Genomic DNA, 17,520 nt, shown 5'->3' on the forward strand with positions numbered 1-17,520 from the left:
GCCCAAGCAGCAGTTCACATATGATAGCTGACATTGGATGGCGGCAACTCCAAGAGAGAAGACAACCCGCTCAAGTCACATTTCAGTGATGAACAGAAATATAAACAACCTAAGTGACATTTCATCTGATCCTTTCCTCCACCATATTATATTATGCACAAGAAGCTCCAGTATCATGTACATGTACATCATTCCATATACTGCAGGACACTCGATCTTCCTCCCGTCAGCAGCAAGAGTTAGACTGTGAAATCAACTGCCAAACCTCCTTGGAAGCTTTCAAGGAAGGGATGGTACTAAAATAATCCATCAATTACTTTTGTACATATCAAAAATCTTTCTTTTCATGTGCCACACAATGACTTTTAAAGTGTTTTCTTGTACGACAATATACCCCAGATATGGATTTTGTACAAAACACGAATAAGATTAACCGAGCTAGCTTTGAATTTGTTCCATTAAAATTGATGTTGGATTCTTTATTAGATGGCACCGCATTTTTTTTTATTTTTTTTTGTGAGAAAATAAATAATATAAGTATGCATATCATCGTTACGGCAACGCAGCGAGTAGTGTTCAATGAGCCCTTTGTCATTTGGTAGGAAAGAGATGGCATTTATACTCGTTTAATCGATTTGTCATATTGGAGACCGGCGAATATTCTAGCATTTTTTACAAAATGGCTCAAGAATACGCAGTCGTAACACAGAGTTTGGTAACAGTAACTATATCCAGCTCTTCAAATTCATTCGGTAGTGAAAGAAGATTTCAGAAAGATGTCACTATTGGGGATTTGAAGGTATTTAATTGTATCATGATATTCGGATGGTGACTCTTTTTGGATGAAGAGCAACTGGTTTTTTATGACACCATTATCATTTAATAATTTGTCGTACCAAAGGGGATAAGCATTAGTCCATTTAAACGGACTCCATATGCAGTCCTTCATAAACACAATGGCAGTTCTCCGCAGCTGATCAGTGCGCATCACTAAACAGACGTATTCTGTGACCAATTAAGGATATATTGCAATGGTTTGGTATTTTCTTGAGCCTCAGCAATTCAAAGCTGGCAAAAGCTATTGATATAGCTTAAACTGATTCAACATAAATAAAACAACAAGAATTATCAGAGCGCTTTTTATTGCTAAGGTTATCAATATTTACTTTAATATGGAAAAGTACAACAGACTTGTTTGCAATTGAAAAATTTAGCTGAGGGTAAATTTTGTTTTTCCACCTATTGTTTCCAGATCAAAAAATTATGTCACTACTCGAAACAACCACGACTCTGTTTATTTTTCTGTTGCTTAGCTCTCTGTTCCTGTAAATGACCAGTTATAAGTCCAGTGTTTTTTTCCTTCTTTGGGCGGGTCCGGTAAATGGACCCGTTCCCAATGACCTACAGACCCGTTTCCAAAATGAACCGGACCCGTCCCAATTTCCGAAAAAATACAAAAAAATCCCAATCAAAAGCGAGTTAACAATCCCTGAAAACACCAACTTGACGTATTTCCATACCGTTGTAACTTGCGGCCTATTTGACTTCTCAATCAATGACTGGTTTAAACATTTCATGTTACATTTGTACATTAAATACGTGTATGTTATTGCGAACTATAAACCAGTCTGAATTTTCTAACGCTTCCAGCAATATTCACCTTGAGTCACAATAGTCATACATGCCATACGTCCCGGATTGTCCGGGACAGTCCCGGAAATGAAGAACTTGTCCCGCTGTCCCGGAAATCTGTCAAATGTCCCGGAATTTACAAAATCCATATATACATGTACCTTATCTAAGGCTTAACTGCATCTCGAATCTGTGTATATCTGCAGCGTCTCCATGAAAATGCCTACCCGAATAGGCAGACTACGCTACGTGTCAAAATCAATCAATTAACAGGGGTCCTGTTATCATATCGATTGTCTCACGTTCGCGGTCAAACCGAAAAGGCGGCATTGTTTAATGTGGTTGTTAATTGACTTTAATCTACTACGTCATTATTTCCCGCTGCGTAAGGGCAAATGATAGTTGTTCACACATCTGAAGTCCAACATCGCTGATTAAAAAATTAAAAGCAGTATATGTTCGCACGTTTAACCGACAAAGAAGTTGAGTAAAAAAGTAAGCATATAAAAACGTCATCCTGTCCGGATTTTAAGTTGACGATCTACCGGTACTGTTTTGTTGTATTTGTTTTATTGTGATTGGTTGTATGTATTGTGAATTGATTTGAGTTGACGATCTAACGGTACTGTATTGATGTATTTTTTATTATATATATGTTATAAATGAATAAAGGCGCATCAACAACTACGCGTTACACACCGGTCTTAATAACAATAACGCAGTGACGTAACCATCTATGTTTAAAACGCTTACACTGAAAACACGTGGCTTGTATCTAGTAACGGAAGTAGTAATGTTTAATTTGACGTTAATAGATCAAGTGTATTTCGGATAGGCTTTCGAACTTTTGCAATTAACGACGCGAAACAAAAAAAAACGTACCAAAAATGCATATGTCTATAAATATCGCTACAGTTTATACATGTCCCGGAAAATCGGCAAAAGTCCCGGACAATTTAACTCAACGTCCCGGAATTGGTCTGAAAAATTATGGCATGTATGCAATAGTAAGTATTGCTGAAAGAAATTAAAGCCTAGTTAAGTCAAAAGCAAATCGTTAAATGATTTTAGCTTTGTTAAATAAAGTTCAGCATCTGTTTTGTCCACCCATTCCCCTCAGTACACTGCAACAAAAATAAGCACTTAGTGCTTTGATAAGGCTATGCAGCTTGGGGTGTCTGGACTCTCATCAGCCCAGAAAGATGCCATTCTTGATATATTTAAAGCAGATAAAAACAGAGAACTCTGTTTGTAACAATCTGTGTTTCGATAGCATGTTGTTGTTTGTGCAAGACTGTGAATCAAAGTTTATGTTGCTTTCCTGTGTCATTTAAAGCTGACAAAATTAAAACAAAGTCATTAAAATACCATTCTTCAATTGGTACAATTCACAACTTGATTTTTCCCAATTGGAAGATTTTGTGACTCGTTTTTTCCCAATTTGGTGATTTCACAACGCGAAAAATTCCCAATGGCATGGGTACTGAACCTGTTCCCAATTGGGTGAAAAAATTCACTGTAAGTCACTTCTTTAATTTCATAATTATGTCAAGATAAATTTATACCAGAGGAAAGTTAGGTAGATTAATTGTATATGAACAATTCAGTTGGTTTAATTTAGTTTAAACTTATTTATGTTAGCTTGATTGCATTAGAAGTACTTACTACTTTACTTATTTGAAATACTGTTTCTTGGGCCTAGAACCAGCACTTTGGGTGTCTTTGGGGGAGATTTAAAGAACGCTTCCATAGGGTGGATCAAACCTGTTACCTCCCGGTAGCTGGGCGGACACCATATCTTTACACCACTGCGACCTATCAATTCCGTTGATATCAACTTGAGATTGGATGATGGTATAGTGCTGAAATTATGTTTGTAGGTTGCTTCCATGCAGACCAATATTGGGAATGGATCGCACAATTATTTAATATTTTAAACATTAAAAACCTGGTTTTGGGGTGTTTTCATGTTTCTTCTTTATTTTGAAATGGTATGTTTTTTTCAGGGCAAGCTGGTATTGCTGACTGGTGCAAATGTGGGCAGCATGAGGTTAGAGCTCTACACCAATGAGAACAGACTTGTCTGCCAGCTCGACAATGACTTGGCCATGCTAGGCTCCTATCCCATTGAAGATGGCATGAGAATACATGTATGTGTGTGAACCCTTTCCTACTCAGAAGCAAAGTTAAAATGACTATGCGCAAACAGCATAAAACCAGAACAGCCTGTGAGCAACTCGCATTCTGTTCAGGTTTTATGCTGTTTGCTGCTCATCAGTATCTTATGGTCAGAAATGTTGTCTTTAAAACTATAATCTAGTAAGAAAGGTCTTTAAGTAAATTTAACTCTTTAATGGACTACAAATGCGTAAAAATACATGTCTAAGTGGTAAACAGTTAAAATGAAACAAGATGGAATGTTCTGTGTCAGATGTGTCATAAAACATTTCTTAAATATGTCTGATGTTTCGGAGTAAATGCTACTTTTATGAATTATACATTATGTTTTTTTTCACATTGTTTCAAATTATTTAATACTTTATTACGTCTTCAGGTAATTGACCCTCAAGCAAAAGTAGGAGAGTTTGAGGATGTTTCTAAAGTTGAGAAGTTTGAACTCAGTCCAGAAGAATATGAAAAGCGACAAGGTACCAGTCATCACCATTTGCTTTACACACATTTATTTGTTGATTTGCTCCAAAATGAAAAGAATCATTGGAATACATGTGGCATGGGCTTGGCAGGCTAATACCATGAGATTGTTCCCTAATTATTGTCCCCTACTGGTTAAACTGGAGGGGACTTGATGGTTTGCGCTCTGTGCGTCTGTGAGCCTGTCTGTCTGTCTGTGACACTTTTCTGGATCCTGCAATAACTTTTAAAGTTCTTCATATTTTTTCATGAAAATTGAATCATGGATAGATGGCAATACGGGAATTATGCACATCATTTCATTTTGTTCCTACGTCAAAAATTCTGGTTGCTATGGCAGCCCAAAAACAACAACAAATTCTGACAATGGTAGAGCCAGTAGGGGACTTATATTGCTTGGCAATAGTCTTGTTTATTTGTATCATACAATTTTAGAATAAATTAATGTTTGTGAGCACAATATTTTGACCAAGTTTTATAACAAGCCAGATCAGCTGAAGCACTTCATAATTATGGCTCTTGGTTTGTAAAAAATTGACCAAATTTTCCTTGCAACTTCCAAATTTTTCCTTGTCAAATGAAATGTTTTTGGACATATTCTCTCAACCGAGGTCAATAATCAGCTTAATCTATTGAAGCACTTGTGAATGATTGACTTGTATTATAAAATAACCTTGTCCATTCAGTTCTTAAACATAACTAGTATTAGTATTATCATCATCAAATTTGATAAATTAAAGCCAATCCTTTAAACAATAAGCTCTCTTTATTCAGCTTTCTAATGCAATTCTGAATTCATGTATATCTATTGTGATAAATAGAGAATGGTTAATGTAATGGGTAATAATTTGAAAGATAGAGGATTGATTGACATGTTCATGCTGAGCATATACAATGTATGATTAAACACATTATAATATTATTCTGTTTGTTAAATTATTGTTTGCTTTTTTTTAAATATATAAATAAAAAACAATATATATATATATATATATATATATATATATATATATATATATATATATATATATATATATATATATATATATATATATATATATATATATACACAATAAGTTAAGTCATGGAAAGCAAGTAAATCTACGGCAGGTGATATATTCCACTCTGTCACAACAATGGCCATACACAATTGATCTATTTGATATTACATGGCCATACACAATTGATCTATTTGATATTACATGGCCATACACAATTGATCTATTTGATATTACATGGCCATACACAATTGATCTATTTGATATTACATGGTCATACACAATTGATCTATTTGATATTACATGGCCATACACAATTGATCTATTTGATATTACATGGCCATACACAATTGATCTATTTGATATTACATGGCCATACACAATTGATCTATTTGATATTACATGGCCATACACAATTGATCTATTTGATATTACATCCATAATACAATGAAGATGAAATATACACAAACATTGTTTTGAATAACAATACTACATTGGAAAATTCAAAGAAAAAATAAGGGCAATAAAGAATGTATTTAAGATATAACTATTCAGGACATTCAAACAGTAAGACAAAGGTCTTATTATGCATTATTTCTATTACTCTTTAAGACACTGTATTGCCACTAAAAATGTGGCCAATTCAAATATATGATCCACCGTAAGACAATAAAGTTGCTAAGCAAAATTTCTGTTGCTGTTTTAGATACAGTGTAACCACTTAAATGTGAGCAAAACAATTGACATTATTCCAGCATTTTAGGCCATTCAAACATTACTTAATAAGATAATAATTAGAATTTGGTTAAACCCTTTTCAGCTTAGAATTGAAAATGGCTTTTGCATCCAACATAAACCTAAACAGCCTGCAAGTAACTCTAGTAACTGGCATGCTGTTAAGGGTTTATGCTGTTTTCTGCTCATCAGCATCTTGGGTTTAGAAATGAAGCCTTTACAACTTGAATCTACTGTTAGAAAGATCTTTTATAAATTTAGATTTTCAAGGGCAACAAATGCATCACAATGTGTAATTATACAGTAAAGTGTTTAACTTTTATTTTTTTCAGACACTGTGCGAGCATTCAAGGAGCGTAACAAGATAGGTAGGTTCAAGGAGTTGACGCCAGAGGAGCAGCAGAGGCAGGAGGAGGAGAAGAGGATGAGAGAGGAGCAGGACAAGCAGCTGGTGGAGACCATGAATGTGGGAGACAGGTAAGGCAGGAGGAGGTGAAGAGGATGAGAGAGGAGCAGGACAAGCAGCTGGTGGAGACTATGAATATGAGATACAGGTAAGGCTGGAGGAGGAGAAGATGATGAGAGAGGAGCAGGACAAGCAGCTGGTGGAAATCATTAATGTTGGAGACAGGTAAGGCAGGAGGAGAAGATGATGAGAGAGGAGCAGAACAGGTAGCTGGTAGACAGCATGAATGTGGGAGACAGGTACAGTGTGTGTGAGAGAGGAGCAGGACAAGCAGCTGGTTGAGAGCATGAATGTGGGAGACAGGTACAGTGTGTGTGAGAGAGGAGCAGGACAAGCAGCTGGTGGAGACCATGAACATGGGAGACAGGTACAGTGTGTGTGAGAGAGGAGCAGGACAAGCAGCTGGTGGAGACCATGAACATGGGAGACAGGTAAGGCAGGAGGAGAAGAGTATGAGAGAGGAGCAGGACAAGCAGCTGGTGGAGAGCATGAATGTGGGAGACAGGTACAGTGTGTGTGAGAGAGGAGCAGGGCAAGCAGCTGGTAGAGATCATGAATGTGGGAGACAGGTACGGTGTGTGCGAGAGAGGAGCAGGACAAGCAGCTGGTAGAGATCATGAATGTGGGAGACAGGTACAGAGTGTGAGAGAGAGGAGCAGGACAAGCAGCTGGTGGAAAGCATGAATGTGGGAGACAGGTACAGTGTGTTTGAGAGAGGAGCAGGACAAGCAGCTGGTGGAGAGCATGAATGTGGGAGACAGGCACAGTGTGTGTGAGAGAGGAGCAGGACAAGCAGCTGGTAGAGATCATGAATGTGGGAGACAGGTACAGGTTGTGTGAGAGAGGAGCAGGACAAGCAGCTGGTGGAGAGCATGAATGTGGGAGACAGGCATAGTGTGTGTGAGAAATATGCAGGACATGCAGCTGGTGGAGAGCATGTATGTGGGAGACAGGTAATGCAGGAGGAGAAGAGGATGAGAGAGGAGCAGGACAAGCAGCTGGTAGAGAGCATGAATGTGGGAGACAGGCACAGTGTGTGTGAGAGAGGAGCAGGATAAACAGCTGGTGGAGAGCATGAATGTGGGAGACAGGTACAGTGTGTGTGAGAGAGGAGCAGGACAAGCAGCTGGTGGAGAGCATGAATGTGGGAGACAGGTACAGTGTGTGTGAGAGGGGAGAAGGGCAAGCAGCTGGTAGAGATCATGAATGTGGGAGACAGGTACAGTGTGTTTGAGAGAGGAGCAGGACAAGCAGCTGGTGGAGGGCATGGATGTGGGAGACAGGTACAGTGTGTGTGAGAGAGGAGTAGGACAAGCAGCTGGTGGAGACCATGAATGTGGGAGACAGGTACAGTGTGTGTTAGAGAGGAGCAGGACAAGCAGCTGGTAGAGAGCGTGAATGTGGGAGACAGGTACAGTGTGTGTGAGAGGAGCAGGACAAGCAGCTGGTAGAGAGCATGAATGTGGGAGACAGGTACAGTGTGTGTAAGAGAGGAGCAGGACAAGCAGCTGGTGGAGACCATGAATGTGGGAGACAGGCATAGTGTGTGTGAGAAAGATGCAGGACATGCAGCTGGTAGACAGCATGAATGTTGGAGGCAGGTACAGTGTGTGTGAGAGAGGAGCAGGACAAGCAATTGGTAGACAGCATGAATGTGGGAGACAGGTACAGTGTGTGTGAAAGAGGAGCAGGACAAGCAGCTGGTGGGGACCATGAATGTGGGAGACAGGCACAGTGTGTGTGAGAGGGGAGCAGGACAAGCAGCTGGTGGAGAGCATGAATGCGGGAGACAGGCACAGTGTGTGTGAGAGAGGAGCATGACAGGCAGCTGGTAGAGAGCATGAATGTGGGAGACAGGTACAGTGTCTTTGTTTTACCCATTTAGGGAATGGGGCCGGGTCCCTTAGTATTTGGAAAAATCACCTCATTTTGACTAGAATTGGCAAATTATTGTTGTTGGTTTTTTGCCTAAAAATGCTGTAAAATTGAGAGAAAAGAGTGATTTCAAATTCATATTTTCTTATGTTCAACTTATAGAGCTGGACATGAGCTAAATTAAATGCTGAGACTTATTAGTATGAATGTGGGAGACAGGTAAGAGTGTGAATGTGGGTGACATGTAGAGGCATAATTGTGGGAGACCAGTAGGAGTAGGAATGTGGGAGACAGGTAGGAGTATGAATGTGGGAGACAGTTAGGAGTATGAATGTGGGAGACAGGTAGGGGCAGGAATGTGGGAGACAGGTAGGAGCATGAATGTGGAAGACAGGTACGAGTATGAATGTGGGAGCAGGTAGGGGTATGAATGTGGGAGACAGGTACATGTAGGAGCATGACTGTGGGAGACAGGAAGGAGCATGAATGTGTGAGACAGGTAAGAGTGTGAATGTGGGAGACAGGTAAGAGTGTGAATGTGGGCGACATGTAGAAGCATAATTGTGGGAGACAGGTAGGAGCATGAATGTGGGAGACAGGAAGGAGCAGGAATGTGGGAGACATGTAAGTCTAAAGAGTGTGAATGTTGGAGCCAGGTAAGAGTGTGAATGTTCAAGACAGGTAGGCAGGAGAAGAGAGAGAAAAAAAAGCAAGACAGGCAGCATGACTAACATGTTGAAATATTGCATAAAAATGGAACACTTAGATATTGGTACCTTTAAAACACATAGATCTTGGTTTAAAGGATTGTGTTCATGATACAGTTATGCATTTTTTATGCCCCCAGATAGAATGATCAGGGGAGATATTGTTTTTGGCCTGTCTGTCGGTCTTTGTATGTGTTTGTCTGTCCCAAAACTTTAACCTTGCTCATAAAATGAAAACTCTTGGGTCTATGTTCTTTAAACTTCACATGTGCATGCATTTCATTGAGATCTACAAACAAACATAATTTGAGGTCACTAGGTCAAAGGTCAAGGTCACTGGGGCATTGTGTTTCACAAACACAGCTCTGGTTTTTCTTATGCCTGCACAATGTTGATATCTTTTCTATTTAGAGTATTTTCAACTTTTATCATGACAATTGGTAAGTGTAAAATGTTACTTGCACGTGAATAAGCATGTTAGATGTCAACGTTACATGTGGATTTAACATTCTCTATAGCGTCCAGAATAGACATTCATAATTCATTGAGAGAACTTAGTTCAAATTGGCAGAAGTTTTCATTATCTTTAGACAATGTATCGAGTGCAAGTTTCAGATGTCTTCATTAACAGTCATGGACATAATTGAAGTTCCTTTGATATATAGTGAATATTTGTGTATTTTTACTTTAGTGTCCGCTGCGTCCCTTGGCTAATTTTGATAACCTGGCACCGTTACAAACTTAACTCTGACAATGTTTCACATGCAAGAACCAGTTTCCTATGAACAAGGTCACACATGAAGTTCAAAAGTCAAATCTTACCAAGAATGTTACTAATTCTGCATAATAATCAACATATTATTATTTTGCGCAATCGTCACATGATATGTTGCAAACAAGTTACAGCTCTCTAGGTTTTAGGTTATGGTCACACTGCAAGTTAAAATATTTTGTGTGTTGTGGGCATTTCTTGTACAGAATACAACTTCCTTATGCGAAGGGGATTTTTATGCCCACCGGATCGAAAGATTGGGGGCATATTGTTTTTGGCCTGTCTGTCTGTCTGTCATTGTATGTGTGTGTCCCAAAACTTTAACCAAAACTTAACCTTCGTTAAAGTTTGGTTATAACTTTTTGAATATTGAAGATAGCAACTTGATATTTGGCATATATGTGTATCTCATGAAGCTGCACATTTTGAGTGGTGAAAGGTCAAGGTTATCCTTCAAGGTCAAAAGTAAAAAAAATACAATCCAAGGGAAGTAATAAGCTTTAAAAGGGAGATAATTTCTAAACCTGCCAAATGATAAATTGAAATTTTATTTCAAAGCGACGCAATAGGAGGCATTGTGTTTCTGACAAACACATTTCTTGTTTAAAAATACTTTCTATTACAAAATTACTCAGAACAGGGTTAACTATAAAGATCAGTTTTATGTACTATTTTCAACACCTTTAAATAAGATCTTTACCTATTATTATTCAAAATATTACTTACTAACAAAATAAGGTGACAACATTTTCAGGTGTGAAGTGAAAGTGCCAGGCCAGCCTGCTAGAAGAGGGTGTGTTCAGTATAGAGGTATGTTTCTGCTTCATGCTTCTTTCATTATATGTGTCATGTTCTGAGAAAACTGGACTTAATGCATGTGCGTAAAGTGTCGTCCCAGATTAGCCTGTGCAGTCTGCACAGGCTAATCAGGGACGACACTTTCCGCTTTTATGACATTTTTAGTTTAAATAAAGTCTCTTCTTAGCAAAAATCCAATTTAGGCGGAGAGTGTTGTCCCAGATTAGCCTGTGCGGACTGCACAGGCGTCCGCACAGGCTAGTCTGGGACGACACTTTACGCACATGCATTATACCCAGTTTTCTCAGAACACGACCCATATAATTATAAAACATTTGTGATAGTTTAAATAGAATCTGATAAAAGGCAACATATTTTTTTGTTTTTTAAATAATAAAAACAATTCAACTTTTTTATTGTTGCATATAAGGATTCAGCATATTAATTTTGTCAGATACAAGTATGTACACATTGTACTAGTTAGCCATTGGGTTTGGCTATTCTTGCCTAGAAAATGTGTGAGTCCAGTTGGTTAAATGAATGCATTTTAATAACTGCCATATTGCATAAAATCCTAATGATATACAAAATGTGTATATTATACAGGGACAACAGACTTCAAGCCAGGATACTGGGTGGGGGTACAATATGATGAACCTGTGGGAAAGAACAACGGCACGTAAGTAAACGGAGTGCAGTTTGTGGTTAGAGCCTTACCGGGTGAATACAATATTGTTTGTTTATCTTCGTGCTACAAATGAAGCTTAATTGCTGCAACCCAAAATAAAAAGACAGAGGAAAAATATTTTCCACTTGATATAACTGTCATCAACGTGATTCATTTATGAGCTTGCATGCATCTGTCTATATGTTTGTTCTCTTGACTTGCTTTTCACAACATGTTAAGTTCTTTGTTTGCTTGATTTTATCTTATTGTCTATCGGTTTATTCTGTATTACCTTCTCATTAAATGATATCATAGCTATATTACTCATCCAAATGTCGGCGTCAATATTTGCATATTGCTCGGGTTAAGGTATTCAATTGTAACTTCATATATGTTTTCAGGCTCATTGTTCCATAACTCTGTCCTGCATTCACTCATGTGTTGGGGATAACTCCATAACTCTGGCCTGCAATTTAGCAAAATAATATCTATTGTGCTTAGAAAATTGTGGTTAACCTTTGCATATTCTCCATTTCTCAAAATTCACTACAGATGTTCAAATTAAATGTTACATATGTGCCCAGGGTCTTTATGAACATTCACTGATTAAGACATTAAATGGTGACTAACTTTTTGGCGGATTATGCCCACTTAAGTACTTACAAAAGGTTTGTTTGCCAGTTGAAATAGATTGTCTAGTTTGCATCCAACAAGTATTTATTTTTGTTAATACAGATTTTCAATTTAAACTTTGCACATGTCCTTAGGATCATATTTTTATGCCACCTACCAAAGCCTATAACTTTGAGGCGTAATTGAGGAGTGTTTAGCCCCTAATTGTAGTTTATGTACTGAAGAAATTGAGATAAGAGTTTGCTTGAAAAAACTCTTATTGCTAGCTTACATGCAGACCTAGCATGGGATTGCAACGAGGGAGGGGCAATCGGGCCAATCCATCTTTGTCATCCAGCGTGGTCAGGATCACAGTTAATAAATATAGAACCAAGTGTTCCTGTTCAATAACTTGAATTTGGATTGAGATATTGTGCTGTCATTTTTTACACGCCCGTTCAAACGTATTCTCAAATCACCCTTGGAGAGCGGTGGCAAGCGGCGTGCACAGCAGTGTCCGCTCTCTAATTCATATAGTTTTAATCTGATCTTCACCAAACTTGGTCAGAAGTTGTGTCTAGACTATATCTAGGTCAGGTTCGAATATGGGTCATTGGGTCAAAAACTAGGTCACAAGGTCACTTAGTGCATTTCAAGCATTTAGCATGGTGTCCGCTCTCTAATTAAAGAAGTTTTCATACGATCTTCACCAAATTTGGTCAGAAGTTGTGTCTAAATGATATATAGGTCAAGTTTAAATATGGGTCATGCCAGGTTAAAGAATAGGTCACAGTGTCACTTAGTGTGTTTAGATATGTGATGCTTAATTTTCAAAAATATATTATTTTGCCACTCAAATGGTAAAAATATCAAGTTGTCCAAAACCTTTAAACAGGCGTATCTTGTGAGAGTTTGGCACTCTTGTTTGTAAATAGCTTACGTGCAGACATAATGCATTTAGAGTCAGATGAATCAAGGTCATTGTTACTAAAATATATAAATGGTTTCAGAGTCAGTTTCCTCTTAATAACTCTTGTTCTTAGGTACCTAACAGGCAGACCTTTAAAAAGTTTTTACTAAATTAACTAATCTGACATGTTTGAAAATCCAGATTCTCTGTTTTGTCATATTTTGTGTTTTAATAATAAAAAATCCGCTTTAAGATTCCATGTTATATATACTACTATATGTCTTACTCTGTGTGGTCATTATGCATATAACAGAAAACTGATGTAAATGTACATTACACTTTCAAAGTGGAAGAATAATAGTGCTGTCTTGGGACAGCTGTTGTTAAATTATTTTGTAAAACTATTTGTAATGGTTTTCTTTGAACTAAAAAATGAAAATTCTGTGCAGACATTGACAAAAGTGCTTATAATCACCATCATTTGTTAATCTGTAAAACAATGTCAAAACATAAAACTGGATAACTTACAGGGTGCAGGGACGAAAGTATTTCCAGTGTCCAGACAAGTACGGAGGCTTTGTGAAACCAGAGCACGTGGAGGTTGGAGATTTCCCCGAGGAGGGCTTTGAAGACATGGATGAAATGTGAAAACCTCGTAAAGACAATGTGAACACCTCATGAAGACCATGTTGTAAGTGTGAATTCCAAAGCTAGGCACCTGAAGTGTTCAGAGCATGTGCATAAGCTCCTGACATTAGGCTGTGAATCGGACATGGTGTCTTCAAGAAGCAAATACATCAATGGAAGAGGATCTGAAAAAAACAAGACTTCTGCAGTTGTGTTGCCTATCCCACAGAAAGAGTTTATATATTCCTTATCATAAACTTTAATGGTTTCACTTGTATGTCTAAGAATGACACATACATGTATATTTAGAAGATTGGAACATAATTTAGGACCAAGTGACACAACTATGTATTGTCCTTCACATTACAGAGTCTTCAAAGCATCTTTCACTTATATTTGGTAAACCTTATTCAGTATTTGTTACTATTAATATTTATTTATGTAATTATTCTGCACATACATAAGGTCAGAGCTCCAGATAAGGATTAAGTCTAAAGGGTATTTTACCCCCTGATATTATTGTTAAAGGATATTTTACTCAGTTGTTTCAGCCATAAAGGGTATTAAGAAATAGTGAGGGGTATTTTCCATTTCTATAGAAAACTGACATAGTACATGGCGTGTTTGATCTAGAAATATATTATTTTTTGTTATAAATAAATGCAAACAAAATAAATTTAAATGATGAAATTAACAGAATGTCTTTAAAATATTCAACTTACATGCATTGTATCTCTGTTTTGAGTGGGTCTTTCTTGCATAGAGTATTTATATATCTAGTACACAAACGTCATTTTGCAATTAAACTAAGTTATGGCATTGCTTGTACAATGGAAAATAAAGTACACTGCATGTGGTCTATGTAAGTAAACTATAAACTTCTTCAACAATTAGATCGCTTAAAATGTTTTTTACAATTCTAGAAGCATCATAAGATTTATTTCTATTGGCATTTTGCAATATACAGTTACTTCCTGCAGGAGCGGCTGTTCGCTTTAAACGTCCCTTTTTCAAACTTAGAACACGATGGGCCCCCACATTGATTGCAAGGTTCTTTTGATTGACTTACTTTTGATTCAAAGGTTAACTTACACTAACTAAACACTCAACTAGATTATTGGTTAAACCGGTTACGCATTTTAATCGATCACAAATACGTACCAAGATTTGTATTGCGTAATTTTACGTAATGGGCCGATTTTTAAAGCGTTTTTGTAATTTTTCAATGCGTAAATACGCAGATACGCATCTTATCTGGAGCTCTGGTATGTTTAAGTGCTCTACAAAACAGGATATTATCCCTGAAGGAGGGCATATAGTGATCGCACTGTCAGTCTGTCCATCCGTCTGTCCATCACACTCTGGGTGTAGGTTTCAAAAAATGCTCATAACTTTTATGTCGCTTCATATGTAACCTTCATATTTGGTGTGCATGTGTATATGGACAAGGCCTTTCCATATGCACAAAAATGTTGACCCCTGTGCCCTTGACCTTGAACTTAGGGTCCGCGTTAAGGTTTCAAAATCTGCATTAAGGTTTCAAAAAATGCTCATAACTTTTATCAAAGCGTTTTTCGGGGGCATATGTCATCCTATGGAGACAGCTCTTGTTCATTTAATCTTGATAAAACAATTTTAGAATGTTTATCTGGACAACATCTAGTTCAAGTTTTAATCTGGTTCAGGTGTGTTCAAAAACTATGATACCAGGTCAAATCTTAAACAATCAACCACTCTAAAGGCCTTATTTATGACTCCCTCTACAGGTAACTTGATCAGAATGTGAATCTAGACAACATGAAGGCCATGTGTCTTCATGTTTGATCCAAACCATTATCCACAGGTCAAGTCTGAAACAATTGGTCTATGAACTCAGTTGAGCACTTAAGGGCCATAATTTGCTTTTTGTTTTACAAATAGTATTATCAAAAGGTAATGAACTTTGTTACAAAAAGTACAAGAGTTTGGTAAGTGTATCCTTATTGAATATCCCATGGATGGTTTGTTTCAATAATATGCATTCATGTCTTGCTTTCTGTGATATTAATTACTAGTTTGAACTTTATTAAAATAGTCATTCCATGGTACAAATGTGTTAATTTTCATCTGGCCTTGCTCTTTGTCAAGTGCATCATTTAATATTACCGGTATGTAGAAACTTCCAGAAAATGCTGTCTTGATGTTATAAGCAGCTATTATGCTTTTATTCACCAGGCATCTTGATGTTGGATGCATATTTTATGTTTGTTAGTCTGTCTGTCCTTCCATCAATAACAAGCTAAGTAGATTTAACCATTATGTCTAGAACCATCACTCCTTGCAACCATTTATCAATCCATTTCACTCAACCCTTCTTTTTTCTTCGATCTTAACCTCATTTGGACTAGGTTATTCATATGGGCTTTTTGTTGGTTATTTAGGTTTACTAGCAACAACACTGCTTTATACACGACTAGCATACTAACACAGTTTGCTGCTTGTGTCCACTTATCATCAAACCTTACCTATGACTGGACCTCATTTGGACTGAATGATCCCAACCATTCATATAAAGAAAGTTAAGTCGATTTTACTTCGTCTTGCTCTGCTTGCTAAAGCTAATGAATACCTAAACGGTTTATGCTTATTAGCTCATCTATTTTTTGAAAAAAAAAAAGAGCTATTGTCATCACCTCAGTGTGGACATACCACGTGGTTTGTGACGTCATTTTCGCTAGCACGCTAAGTAGAAATTTGTCAACATTGGTCACGCTTAGAAATTTCAAATCCACGTAAGTATCTTATTATTTACTCTTTTTTGACGAGATAAAGCGCAGGCTAAGGGAAAAGTTGAGCACTATTCCCGGTTATATAAATATTTGTCACCAGATGAGTAGTTTAGTCTATCATTCGAGGCAAATTCCTAGTTTTAACGTTACAATGCACGCAAGCACGACAAGCACATTTGAAATCGTCCAAAATATCTGTTATATATTACTTTTTGCAGTGAACCAATATGTGCGGACGTGATTAATTCCATATAAAATGTGTTTTGTCCGAAAAAATTACCTGAAAACACCACTTAATGACATTTCTAATGTACATCAACAATTTGGCTAACACGACAAGCAACGAAATTCAAGGCAAGCACGGCAAGTCGATATTCGGCTAGAACGACTAGTTGTTATTAGTATAGAATTGGTAACGTCTATGTTGTCAAACAATATTCTTCAATTATTTTAAATGTGTGTGTCCCTTTAATAGTTCGTGTCTATTTACTGTCTTCGTGTGATTCTGTGCCCTGTCCTGTGTGCGTTCAGCCGTGTACAATTTATAAAAAGTAAAGTTTTAAAATCTTTAAACAGAACAGATGAACATAATCTGCACTTATAAGAAACTTCTGAATCGAAATTCAGACATAATGTTACCATAAATAAGACTCTTCGTCCGTGAGGGTGAAGGGTCAGTAATTTAATACTTATATTACCGAGAACAGTTTTTGCTAAAACTAATAAACAAGTATGCATACATATGGAACATAGTTGTGCGAACATAATTATGTATGTTTATAGTTATAGTCACTTAATGTCGATATACTACACTGCCTTAAAATTAAAACCATTAAAAATGTTATAATTCCATTTTCATATAGTCACTCGCGGATAACAGGCTTATAAGTCGTGTTTATTTCATATTATGCCCTAAATTGACCTCCGATGCATTTAGATTCCAACCCAAACTATTGTTAAAACTTTCAGGCACTTCTTCTATACAACCTCGAAAAAGAATGTGTACAAACTCGTTGGTCAATATAACGTCGATGGCAAAGGTGAAGATGAACCAAACATCAAGAGCTCTTCCGATATTCGGTAATTTTGTTTGTCCGTAAAGCTTATTTAGTCGTGCACAAACTGTTATAATGGAAATACATGTAATATGTCCATTCGGAATATTTTAAGTAAAATTTAAAAGAAAAAAACAACAACATGTTTTTTCAACCAACTGTAGTAATGTATTTATTTGTATTTATTTCAATATTAGTGACCACGAGTTTGACAACCCGGGGAGACTGCGTGTGAAACCGAAGGCA

At 37.2% G+C, this 17,520-nt stretch overlaps 1 protein-coding gene across 1 annotated transcript; it reads left to right on the top strand.

The window, feature by feature from the left end:
- The first annotated feature begins 578 nt into the window (after nucleotides 1-578).
- Nucleotides 579-14,055, top strand: LOC127870469 (tubulin-folding cofactor B-like). Its single transcript, XM_052413056.1, has 7 exons — nucleotides 579-799; nucleotides 3,639-3,782; nucleotides 4,187-4,280; nucleotides 6,350-6,494; nucleotides 10,592-10,647; nucleotides 11,242-11,314; nucleotides 13,355-14,055. Exons 1-7 carry the CDS (start codon nucleotides 680-682, stop codon nucleotides 13,470-13,472), a joined length of 750 nt encoding a protein of 249 aa, XP_052269016.1. The 5' UTR covers nucleotides 579-679; the 3' UTR covers nucleotides 13,473-14,055.
- The last annotated feature ends 3,465 nt before the right edge of the window (nucleotides 14,056-17,520 follow it).

This window comes from Dreissena polymorpha, chromosome 2, assembly GCF_020536995.1.
Source record: "Dreissena polymorpha isolate Duluth1 chromosome 2, UMN_Dpol_1.0, whole genome shotgun sequence".
In the NCBI taxonomy this organism is placed as follows: Eukaryota; Metazoa; Mollusca; class Bivalvia; order Myida; family Dreissenidae; genus Dreissena; species Dreissena polymorpha.